Consider the following 13,533-nt stretch of genomic DNA (forward strand, 5'->3'; position numbering starts at 1 on the left):
TTAACTTATCTATTTAGAATTTATTTCCTATTTCTCGTGAACAACCGCTCGCTCACCGATAGATCTGTACCTACAGATTGGATAATTGCGCAGGTCGCACCAGTGTTTAAGAAAGGTAGTAGGAGTAATCCATCGAACTACTGACCTATATCATTGACGTCGGTATGCAGTAGGGTTTTGGAGCATATACTGTATTCAAACATTGTGAATCATCTCTAAGGGAACGATCTATTGATACGTCATCAGCATGGTTTCAGAAAACAACGTTCTTGTGCAACGCAGCTAACTCTTTATTCGCACGAAGTAATGGCCGCTATCGACAGGGGCTCTCAAGTTGATTCCGTATTTCTAGATTTCCGGAAAGCTTTTGACACCGTTCCTCACAAGCGACTTCTAATCAAGCTTCAGGCCTATGGGATATCGTCTCAGTTGTGTGACTGGATTCGTGATTTCCTGTCAGGAAGGTCGCAGTTCGTAGTAATAGACGGCAAATCATCGAGTAAACCTGAAGTGATGTCAGGTGTTCCCCAGGGAAGCGTCCTGGGACCTCTGCTGTTCGTGATCTATATAAATAACCTGGGTGAATATCTGAGCAGTTCTCTTAGGTTGTTCGCAGATTATGCTGTAATTTACCGTCTAGTAAGGTCATCCGAAGACCGGTATCAGTTGCAAAGCGATCTAGAAAAGATTGTTGTATGGTGTGGCAGGTGGCAGTTGACGCTAAATAACGAAAAGTGTGAGGTGATCCACATGAGTTCCAAAAGAAATCCGTTGGAATTCGATTACTCGATAAATAGTACAATTCTCAAGGCTGTCAATTCAACCAAGTACCTGGGTGTTAAAATTACGAACAACTTCAGCTGGAAAGACCACACAGATAATATTGTGGAGAAGGCGAGCCAAATGTTGCGTTTCATTGCAGGACACTTAGAAGATGCAACAAGTCCACTAAAGAGACAGCTTACACTATACTCGTTCGTCCTCTGTTAGAATATCGCTGCGCGGTGTGGGATCCTTACCATGTGGGATTAACGGAGGACATCGAAAGGGTGCAAAAAAGGGCAACTCGTTTTGTATTATCACGTAATAGGGGAGAGAGTGCGGCAGATATGATACGCGAGTTGGGATGGAAGTCATTAAAGCAAAGACGTTTTTCGTCGCGGCGAGACCTCTTTATGAAATTTCCTTCACCAACTTTCTCTTCCGAAAGCGAAAATATTTTGATGAGCCCAACCTACATACGTAGGAATGATCATCAAAATAGAATAAGAGAAATCAGAGCTCGAACAGAAAGGTTTAGGTGTTCTTTTTTCCCGTGCGCTGTTCGGGAGTGGAATGGTAGAGAGATAGTATGATTGTGGTTCGATGAGCCCTCTGCCATTTAAATGTGAATTGTAGAGTAGTCATGTAGATGTAGTTGTAGATGTAGGTATTTCAAATTTAGAGGTACTGACACTGCAATTCTGGTACTTGTGATCATCATGATATCATTTAAATAATTAATTTCGTTAAAATAATTAGCGTATTTGTTACATAACATTTTAATAGGTATCTCGGTTAATGTGAGCTGTCTAACGAGTCCAGGCAGACTGGAAATATTTTTTCATATTTGGTTCCGTACTCAATTGGTGTCTTGTTTTTTGGATCTTTACATCCACCTAAATTACTCAGTGTCTGGAAAAGATCCCACAAAAACTAGCATAGAAAAAATAAAACTCAAATCTATTATTAGTATCATCGTGATATTTCGATGTTACTCTACCAAATCTCATCGTTATCACTGTATGTAGTCTAATATCACTACACATTCAGTAATAACCATTGTGAATAATAAATTAAGTTTATATCCTGTTGATATGGCTAAACAGTGACTTTCACTAAATTTAAATTTACTTCTTCTTATTTCACCATCCCCGTTAATGAAACAAACAGAGAACATACTTAAAATATCATTTAATGTTTTGACAGCATAATACGAAAAACTTTATTTTCTACTTTTTTCTTTGTGCACATATTGGTAAGTGGTGAGACAGTGTGTAGACATAGTACCAAGATGGACCTCATCAGGTATAGAACAGGTGTGCGTCATTAACTCTTCTTCACGGTCTTGTACCCTGTGAAAGGTAAAACCATAAATTAATTCATGTTGAGACATTGTATAGTAACTAGTATAATTCCACTACTGTCAACAATACTAAACACATATTAATCAAGATGTGAAACTTTTCCGGTTCTATCCAAAAGGGTTACAACATATATTTCACTACCAGCTAATTGGTTACTTTAAAGCGTGGTTTTCGCACCATCAAAAATCGTAAATATGTCATTTGGGATAATGAAAGTAACAGGTATAAAAACAAAACAAGTTCCATGAAGGTAAGCCCTGTCTTGATAACAATAATGTATTTTATGTGCTTTTTGGATTTCGGAAAGTACTGCAGCACTACTCACTTTGATTTACAACTTGTTAAGTTTAACAGTATATGTATTTTTGAGTGTAGCGTAATGATTTCGCAGATATGTGATGTGCCGCCATCAATGTGTGATGTATGTTAGTTATAAGGAACCAATAGCGGAAGGTAGTATCAAGCGCCATCCTCCAGTCCAGTATAAAGTCCAGCGCCAAAAACTCATAAAAAATAAAACGTTTTATTTTCCACTTCATCATACTGGTGTTTCTTATAAATACTTTCTAGTAGTAGAAATCTTGCTTTGAAACAATGTTCGGCCTCATATAAAGGGACAAACTTCAAAATTTAATTTTAAAACACCCAATCAGCTATTTCCTATTACATCAGTAATGTCTTTCCTTCAATTTGATCACAGGTTTTATCTTATTTCAACTTACTGTCCCAATTTTTCAGCGGACATTTCCCAAATAATAATTCTCACAGGTGAAGCATTTTATTTATGCCTGTCTCTTTCTTGGACTTCAATAACTGAGTAGACTTCATACACTATTATTACTACTGTTACATTTGTGGTGTGATACTGTCAATGTTTTATTTGCGATTATGATAAGTTTGTTCTGTGAAATCCTAGTTTGTAGTAAAGGTGGGACTGCATGCTCTGCACTAATTTCATCAAGTGAAATAAAACTAAATATCATTACTCTGTATATTTCTTACACTGTATGGTGGTGTAGGGTGTCCCCACTACCACACTACGCACCGTCTGTTTTACCCACTCTAACACTCACCCTGTACAACTTCCATGATCCGCTAGTCAACCTGACAAAGTGATCATGGTCTTGGGAAGCATGCTGCTAGAAATGTTATGTAAGGAGCAATACATAATTGTGATATACACTCCTGGAAATGGAAAAAAGAACACGTTGACACCGGTGTGTCAGACCCACCATACTTGCTCCGGACACTGCGAGAGGGCTGTACAAGCAATGATCACACGCACGGCACAGCGGACACACCAGGAACCGCGGTGTTGGCCGTCGAATGGCGGTAGCTGCGCAGCATTTGTGCACCGCCGTCGTCAGTGTCAGCCAGTTTGCCGTGGCATACGGAGCTCCATCGCAGTCTTTAACACTGGTAGCATGCTGCGACAGCGTGGACGTGAACCGTATGTGCAGTTGACGGACTTTGAGCGAGGGCATATAGTGGGCTTGCGGGAGGCCGGGTGGACGTACCGCCGAATTGCTCAACACGTGGGGCGTGAGGTCTCCACAGTACATCGATGTTGTCGCCAGTGGTCGGGGGAAGGTGCACGTGCCCGTCGACCTGGGACCGGACCGCAGCGACGCACGGATGCACGCCAAGACCGTAGGATCCTACGCAGTGCCGTAGGGGACCGCACCGCCACTTCCCAGCAAATTAGGGACACTGTTGCTCCTGGGGTATCGGCGAGGACCATTCGCAACCGTCTCCATGAAGCTGGGCTACGGTCCCGCACACCGTTAGGCCGTCTTCCGCTCACGCCCCAACATCGTGCAGCCCGCCTCCAGTGGTGTCGCGACAGGCGTGAATGGAGGGACGAATGGAGACGTGTCGTCTTCAGCGATGAGAGTCGCTTCTGCCTTGGTGCCAATGATGGTCGTATGCGTGTTTGGCGCCGTGCAGGTGAGCGCCACAATCAGGACTGCATACGACCGAGGCACACAGGGCCAACACCCGGCATCATGGTGTGGGGAGCGATCTCCTACACTGGCCGTACACCACTGGTGATCGTCGAGGGGACACTGAATAGTGCACGGTACATCCAAACCGTCATCGAACCCATCGTTCTACCATTCCTAGACCGGCAAGGGAACTTGCTGTTCCAACAGGACAATGCACGTCCGCATGTATCCCGTGCCACCCAACGTGCTCTAGAAGGTGTAAGTCAACTACCCTGGCCAGCAAGATCTCCGGATCTGTCCCCCATTGAGCATGTTTGGGACTGGATGAAGCGTCGTCTCACGCGGTCTGCACGTCCAGCACGAACGCTGGTCCAACTGAGGCGCCAGGTGGAAATGGCATGGCAAGCCGTTCCACAGGACTACATCCAGCATCTCTACGATCGTCTCCGTGGGAGAATAGCAGCCTGCATTGCTGCGAAAGGTGGATATACACTGTACTAGTGCCGACATTGTGCATGCTCTGTTGCCTGTGTCTATGTGCCTGTGGTTCTGTCAGTGTGATCATGTGATGTATCTGACCCCAGGAATGTGTCAATAAAGTTTCCCCTTCCTGGGACAATGAATTCACGGTGTTCTTATTTCAATTTCCAGGAGTGTATTATCAACGCCTACTGGAGTATGTGCATCTAGTACCTACAGGAGAACCAACTGACACATGGAAAAAATAGGAAAAAGAGACTTCAATGATAAATTGGAGCTTTATGTTTGTAAACAGTTGGACAAAACTACATGTGTCATAGCAAGATATTGATAAATGAATTATTTTATTTTATTTAGAGACCACTGATTATGCTTGATGTGAACAGGAAAATATTTGGTTCACAACAAGCTACACGCCCTTTGCAAAATAAAGGTAACATTTTTTCTTATCTACATGACAAACATAATAAAAAAGTGCCATAGTACACAGATACAACAGTGGACCTAAGGAAAGTTGTGCTATTAATTTTATTAATTACGAGTTATTTTTATCTCGGAAGACGAATCTCACTAATGACTATTCACGTTGTAACGACAACTGTACATATAATAAATTTTTTTCCTTCGTGAATTTAGATAAATTAATGTAAGTAATGTTTTGAACTTTTTTTTCGGTTCGTATCGTTATGTTAAAGAGACTGTGAGTAACTTTTGAAATGAATATTATTATTTATGTTAGATTTCAAATAATGTGGTAATCAAAAGGAAGTGTATTTAATGTTAAAACTATTGTAAGATGTGAAAATTGTAATTTATACACTTGGTCCATACGTAGGTAATGCATTAGGATATGTGTAGTAGAAAACCTGTGGTGAATACCCTACCTGTAGGGGAGCGGGAATAGGTGGAGGCAGGCGAGGCGGGAAAACGCACACTGGCGCGGTTCGGCACAACGGGCACAGTATTACAGTCGGAGGCGAGCAACAGTCGGAAGTGCACGTACTGTACCGAGGAGGCTACCCAGGAAAAGTGGATTCCATTGAGCCTCGGATGAACCGATTCCGACGACTACTTGGCATGGCTATATTCTGAGGCACAAAGTTGGAAAGATAACGACGCTAAGAAGAAGGAAAGTGCCGCTGCAGTGAGAGCCTTAGCCGTGCTTGCATGTGTGCCGTGCTGCCCGCTATCTCGCTGCCCGCCATCCGCCGCACCGACTTGCACAGGTCAAACTTTTATTTCATCTTTAGAAGTGTATCTGTGTGGACCAGTGTCGAAAATGTTTCTAACTGTTCAATAATAACGTGACTTTTACCAGAATTGCTTCAGCCATGACTTATCCTGATCACTGACCTAGACAGGATCCTTACCTCGTATTGTGCAACCCGAGTATCCTGAACTGAAAGTTTAATGTTAGTGTTAACGAAAATTATCAGCAGATTAATCTATGCTATAAAGAACTTTAAAGTGCTGTGTGTTATTGCAAATGTTGGTAAAGAACAAAAGCATGACTAAATTGGAAGAGAGTTTTTTGAATTGAGTTAGCGATGTTATTTAATTAATTTGAGACAGAAATAATGACAGTTAAATTATTCAGAAGTAAGACAAAAGAGTAGTTATCCATAGATTGCTAAATTTGAGTGTAAATTTGCGTTCAGTACTTAATAGTTTCAGTATAACGACCATAACAGTTTCAGGTGTCCCCCCCCCCCCCCCCTTCCTTCTCTTGTCCATTCTTTCAAACCTTGAAATGTGTTGATCAGATTTGACCAGTAAAGCTAAGTCTATATTAATCCTATTGTGTATTAATGTTTTTCCATCATTAATAGTGATATTGTGTGTGTACTTTCAAGATTGTCGATGCTAGGGCAATCTATGCCCGATTTCAGTCTGCTCAACAGACAAAATGCAGTTCGTAGTAATCATTGCTGTGTGGTGTTGTGTAAATTTAGCTCGTCCAAATTAGTACAAAAAGAGAAAACTTTAGTTCAGTGGATCTTTCTGGTTCCAAACTTTGCCATATAACGCATCATTACTACGTGTTACTACGCTTGTACATGCACCCACTTGTACAAGGAAAAACTCACTCATTGCCTAAGTAGGCTGGCGACCGAATTATTAATTATAGGTAGCATCTACTGTGTGTACTTCTTGTCCATGCGAAAGAGTGATTATACTTTGCTTTTGCTTGATACATCACTGTAGTTATTGACTGAGTACAAGTCCGATCTTGCTTCTATTAGGTACACGCGGTCAACTTATGTACTAAAATCCTTGTTTATAAAGTGAAGCCCGTGAACTTATTACAGTACAGGCTTTATAGAGATAACGTACGTCCGAGCAGGGCGGTAGCGTTACAAGTGGCTTCCCGGTGACAGGACATCCAGTTGTTGTCAGTTACAAATTAATGTAAAGATCGAACAGTGGATGTTCAGTGGCACGAATTGCAATAAAAGTCAGTAAAATAAACTGCAGTGTGAGTCAAGTATAATATTGTGGTGCAGTTGGCATTTAGTATGGACAGAAACGTAGACGGGGTAGGTGCGCCGAGCGAAATGGAGAATGCGGCTGGCAGTAGCCGGAGTTTACGCGGCCAGATAACAGATGGCGTTAGCGGAAGACAATTGGCGTACATACAATACCACGAACAGGTCAATGAACAGATTGAAAGGTTGAGATCGCCTCGGACACAGCAAGGAATAAAACAGGAAGTGGAAGGTGACTTTGTAGATGATAGTGGTTATGTGAATGAATCCACTGACATGTTTGATTCTCCACAGATAAAGGAAGAACTGAAAGAAACTTTTGAAGTAGGATCGGAATACACCGATTCCGTAGAACAAAACAATGTGAAAATTTTAAGCATAAACGATTTATTTGAACAATTAACCAAACAAATTTCAGGACAGAGTGAGTAGATCAAAACACAGAATGATCAGCTTCAAACGCATGTTGATCAGCAGCTCAAAACACAGAATGATCAGCTTCAAACACATGTTGATCAGCTTAAAACACATGTTGATCAGCAGCTCAAAATACAGGTGGATCAAATTAAAGCACAGGTCGAAGGACAGGGAATTAAAATTAGTAAACAAATAGAACAGGTAGAACAAAAAGTGGGTAATTTAAGTTCTGTGGTAAATACACTGAAACTTGAAATTGTTTCCATTAACAAAAATATGGATACTATGCAGGAGGAAATTGGAAACATTAATAGTAGATTCGATGTTGAAATTCTCAACATCCAAGAGAAAGTAGAACCTCTGGTTGAAACTAAGGTAGACGAAAAAGTTTTCGATCTCAAAACTGAGATCGTAAACGAATGTCAACATGGGATATCACAATTGAAAAGGGTAGTTTTAGACACTGAAAGGGATTTAAGTAAAAAAGTATCCGGATGTGTTCAAAATTGTGAACAAAATACTACGAAAATTCAAGGCAGAATTTTCGATCTGGAGAGCAAAATTAAAGATAGGCCTGGTGTTGTCTGTAATGGCACACCAATTACGAAGCTGTTAGAAGGCGAGGAACGCTTCGATCCAGCCAAGAAACATAACGGGTGGCATCCGTTAGCTTTTATCAAAAATTGCGAGAGAGTATTTCCTGAGCACTTGTCCGATCAGGAAAAGATAAATGTAGTAATTAGCGCCTTAGCGGGTGATGCTAAGCGCTGGGGAATAAATTTAAATACCGAACGAATGACGTTCGAAGAATTTAGGCAGAAATTTACGGAAGAATATTGGTCTGAACAAAAGCAGGACCATTTATGGCGGGAGTTCATCATGGCCAAACAGCATGATGACAGGGGCAGGAATTCTTTGAAAGATTTCTGCGAGCATTGGTACCGGAAATTGACGCATTTAAGAGGCCGAAGATCAGATTCAGAAATTATCTGGGAGTTATATAAAAAGCTTCCAGAAGATTCAAAGAGGTATGTAGGAAGCAATCATCGCAGCTTCCAAGCATTTCTCGAAAGAGTCGAAGACGAAGATCATTGGCGCGAAAGTCGTGCCAATTATCAAAATTTTGGTAACCGTAGTAACCGACACAATGACGAACGAAATGACGGCGATGGATTTCGCGTCAATGTAATACAGAGAGGAAGAGGCAGAGGAAGAGGCAGAGGAAATTATCCAGGTCGCGGTCGAGAGTATACCGCGCAAAATAATAACGACGCAGGAAACTAATTACCGCGAACGTTGCGGGCCAAACGGAAGCGGACAACACATACAGGCCCCGATTTAAGAAAAGATATCGGACCGACCGTAATGTAATGAGACAGGATAGGGACAGTCATGGAACGCCGCGACGTGTTGTGGCGAAACAAGCGTCAGGTGCGAGCCAGAATGAGTCATCTCTGCAGCACAGAGCGCTACATGTTAACAGGCGAGTGGAGCATCAGAGGGCAACGGCCCAGCCTAGCAGAACATCTGTTCGGAAAGAAGCCGCTAGCAATAAGGCAGCAGTAGGTACGAACGTAGCCGTAAGAGCTAAGGAAAGTTTTACGAGTGATAATTCCGTGGCAAAGGAAACAATAAATGAAACTGTGAATACACAAAGAGGTGCGGTTAGCAGTGTTTGCAATGAGATAAAAGGCGAGGATGAATTAGCAAAAGTAACTGATTGGCGTGTGCAGATCGATGATCTGTACAAGGGCCTAAAGCAATGTGACTGGGAGGACTTTAAAAGGGAGTATGAGGCGAAGAAATTAGTTGGTGGAAAGAGAGATAGTAGGGACGTCCATAAAGTGACGTGGCCCAAATTTGAAGAGGGGAGAATAAATAGCGCCGCGCAAAGTACGCGTGCTGCCAATAGGAGGAAGGTTAATGATAGGAAGGATTTGGAGGATGAAATCCTCAGCATTGACGAAGAAATAACTTCTGCTAACAGTCCGCCAATAGTACAAGCTGCTACCGAGAGGCACCGTGGAGAAGGGGTAGATGATGACCTGAAAGTAATTAAAGTCCACGAGGATTACACTAAATATGAAGTCACAGTAGATGTAAATAAAGCTGATGATGAGGCCGTTTTACCAAAAGAGGAGATTGAATTAAAATCCAAGCCTGACGACAATACAGAGGAAGAATTTAGTGCCTGTCTCAGAAAAGCTTTTATGTTAGAACCTGAAAGCGATCTGGAATGGTCGGATTCCGACGATAGTTCGGATGATGAAAGATACACAAATACAGACGAAAATGAATGTACTAACTCTCCCTATTGTGCAAAAGTAGCGTACTTAAGTGAATCTGATGTTGAGGAAGAGAGTAGTGGTGATTCTAGTGAAGATGAATTTTCAGGTGTAAAGGAAAATGAATATACTTTTACTGAAAGAGGGTATGAGAAAATCAGTGAAAATAAAGGGGATGCAGTTAATTGGGATATTGTAACTAATGATGACGAAGTTTCAAAACAAAACCCAGATGTTGAGACTGAACAAAGAAAGAAAGAGCCACCGGACGAGTCAGTGTTTATTTTGCAAAGAGTTCAAGTAAGCAAAGACTTTGGACTCCAGAAACCGAAAAATCCGCCAGATATAAATGGTTCACAGGTCAGGAACGTATCTTGGGACGATGTCACAGTCGACCAAGGTGCGTTGCGGAAAAAAGAGGAAGGGGCATGATTTAGAGCCTGGGGCAGGTTTATATCGGATTTTGAGAATGTCATGAAAACATTACATCATGAAACTACAGGATTTCCACCGGAAGAAATTTTGTTAGGCAGAAGTAGTAAAAGTTTAATTGAAGAAAAACCAGAGTTTCCACCTTGTACAAGTTTGGGATGGGATCAAAAGAAAGAATTGGTGATAAAAAGGGCAAAGCAAAAAGCTGAATCTAGATCTAAAAGACACAATAAAAATTTAAAAGTTTCAAAATTTAAAATTGGAGATTATGTTCTTTTAAAAACCAACCAAAAGTCTAGTGAACTAAACCAGGAAATTTCAAAATTTAAATATATTTATAATGGACCATATATAATACAGAATATTCCACATGACAATGCTTACTACCTGATCTACCCAAAATCCAAAAGACCTTTAGGTGTAAGAAATATTGTGGACCTGAAACTGTATGTTCCTAGGAACGAGTAAATGTGCTGTATCTTATGCTGAACCCAAGTTATTCTAAATGTATCTAATCTTTGTAAATGTCTGTATACCCTTGAAAGTGTGCTAATGTGGTTATGTAAGTTTCAGATTACCAATTGTACTGTAACTGTAAAAATGTATGGAGAAAAGGACTGAAAAGAAAGGATAAATGCTATCAGCCAGATAAAAGATGGGACTGTCAAAAATGAAAATGGGCAGTGTATGAACCATAATATGAAGGACTGCCAAATACCAATGAGGGCAGATATATAGGCGATGGAAAATTGTAAATGTGATCCAGGAGATGTGACAATATAAAGTGAAAAGGACTGCCCAAATCCGCATAATAGGCCGCAAATATGTGTAGTTAATTTTCTGAATATATGTGTGTGTGTTTTGTTTAGTAAGTAAGAAAATGGACTGCTATTCAAAGCAAGCAGCGACAAATTATCTTATAGTGTATACAAAATATGCAATTGTTTTTGTAGTTAAATGTTTGTATTTCAGAATTTTAAATTATTTCTTTGAGAAATTTAGAAAAAATGATTAAATTGCTATTTTAGTGATGTTATGATGGGAAGTTGGACTGTGCAAAAGGCACTTGAGTAAATGACAAGTAATTATTCTTGATGTGTTAAAAAAGTGTAAACCTACATACAGTGAGTAAAAGGAAATATGTAGTGTAAATCTTTTTGGACAATGAAGTAAAGATTCGGAACCACTGTATAATTGTAAGATTTAGTGTTCCCATTAAATTTGGACTTAAGATAACTTTCTGGAAACAGGGGCATGTGTAACGACAACTGTACATATAATAATTTTTTTTCTTTATGAATTTAGATAAATTAATGTAAGTAATGTTTTGAACTTTTTTTTCGGTTCGTATCGTTATGTTAAAGAGACTGTGAGTAACTTTTGAAATGAATATTATTATTTATGTTAGATTTCAAATAATGTGGTAATCAAAAGGAAGTGTATTTAATGTTAAAACTATTGTAAGATGTGAAAATTGTAATTTATACACTTGGTCCATACGTAGGTAATGCATTAGGATATGTGTAGTAGAAAACCTGTGGTGAATACCCTACCTGTAGGGGAGCGGGAATAGGTGGAGGCAGGCGAGGCGGGAAAACGCACACTGGCGCGGTTCGGCACAACGGGCACAGTATTACAGTCGGAGGCGAGCAACAGTCGGAAGTGCACGTACTGTACCGAGGAGGCTACCCAGGAAAAGTGGATTCCATTGAGCCTCGGATGAACCGATTCCGACGACTACTTGGCATGGCTATAGTCTGAGGCACAAAGTTGGAAAGATAACGACGCTAAGAAGAAGGAAAGTGCCGCTGCAGTGAGAGCCTTAGCCGTGCTTGCATGTGTGCCGTGCTGCCCGCTATCTCGCTGCCCGCCATCCGCCGCACCGACTTGCACAGGTCAAACTTTTATTTCATCTTTAGAAGTGTATCTGTGTGGACCAGTGTCGAAAATGTTTCTAACTGTTCAATAATAACGTGACTTTTACCAGAATTGCTTCAGCCATGACTTATCCTGATCACTGACCTAGACAGGATCCTTACCTCGTATTGTGCAACCCGAGTATCCTGAACTGAAAGTTTAATGTTAGTGTTAACGAAAATTATCAGCAGATTAATCTATGCTATAAAGAACTTTAAAGTGCTGTGTGTTATTGCAAATGTTGGTAAAGAACAAAAGCGTGACTAAATTGGAAGAGAGTTTTTTGAATTGAGTTAGCGATGTTATTTAATTAATTTGAGACAGAAATAATGACAGTTAAATTATTCAGAAGTAAGACAAAAGAGTAGTTATCCATAGATTGCTAAATTTGAGTGTAAATTTGCGTTCAGTACTTAATAGTTTCAGTATAACGACCATAACAGTTTCAGGTGTCCCCCCCCCCCCCTTCCTTCTCTTGTCCATTCTTTCAAACCTTGAAATGTGTTGATCAGATTTGACCAGTAAAGCTAAGTCTATATTAATTCTATTGTGTATTAATGTTTTTCCATCATTAACAATGATATTATGTGTGTACTTTCAAGATTGTCGATGCTAGGGCAATCTATGCCCGATTTCAGTCTGCTCAACAGACAAAAAGCAGTTCGTAGTAATCATTGCTGTGTGGTGTTGTGTAAATTTAGCTCGTCCAAATTAGTACAAAAAGAGAAAACTTTAGTTCAGTGGATCTTTCTGGTTCCAAACTTTGCCATATAACGCATCATTACTACGTGTTACTACGCTTGTACATGCACCCACTTGTACAAGGAAAACTCACTCATTGCCTAAGTAGGCTGGCGACCGAATTATTAATTATAGGTAGCATCTAGTGTGTGTACTTCTTGTCCATGCGAAAGAGTGATTATACTTTGCTTTTGCTTGATACATCACTGTAGTTATTGACTGAGTACAAGTCCGATCTTGCTTCTATTAGGTACACGCGGTCAACTTATGTACTAAAATCCTTGTTTATAAAGTGAAGCCCGTGAACGTATTACAGTACAGGCTTTATAGAGACAACGTACGTCCGAGCAGGGCGGTAGCGTTACAACGTGATACAAAATGGTTCACTAAAAGCGCAAAAATTGCAACCGAACAAACCAGAACTATTTAGCTGCTAAGATTAATCAAAAAATAGCTTTAAAATACCTGCACAACAAACAATAAAAGTATACTAATAATAAATATCCAGTGTAGGATGAAATCACACTCCAAAGATAATTAAGAATTAAAGAAGAAGCAGACAAGTCAAAATGTTACAAGATGTAAAAGATTATAAAGGATGGGAACTGATAATATAAATGAATGACAACAAAAATACAATGTGAGTCAGCACTCTCTGATGGCTTCTGAATTTATAGAACACAATGACATTTTAAGGTAAAGC

The 13,533-nt window shown here is 40.3% G+C and overlaps 1 protein-coding gene across 2 annotated transcripts in view; it reads right to left on the reverse strand.

The window, feature by feature from the left end:
* Positions 1-1,938: 1,938 nt before the first annotated feature.
* The window catches only part of LOC124605855, a 118,798-nt gene continuing 107,203 nt past the window's right edge, over positions 1,939-13,533 (reverse strand). For both annotated transcript variants that reach the window (XM_047137790.1, XM_047137789.1), the window contains exon 3: positions 1,939-2,114. In XM_047137790.1, coding sequence (XP_046993746.1) covers positions 2,100-2,114 — 15 coding nt within the window. In that variant the 3' untranslated portion in view covers positions 1,939-2,099. The remainder of the gene's footprint in view (positions 2,115-13,533) is intronic.

The sequence above is a fragment of the Schistocerca americana genome, chromosome 3 (assembly GCF_021461395.2).
Source record: "Schistocerca americana isolate TAMUIC-IGC-003095 chromosome 3, iqSchAmer2.1, whole genome shotgun sequence".
NCBI lineage: Eukaryota > Metazoa > Arthropoda > Insecta > Orthoptera > Acrididae > Schistocerca > Schistocerca americana.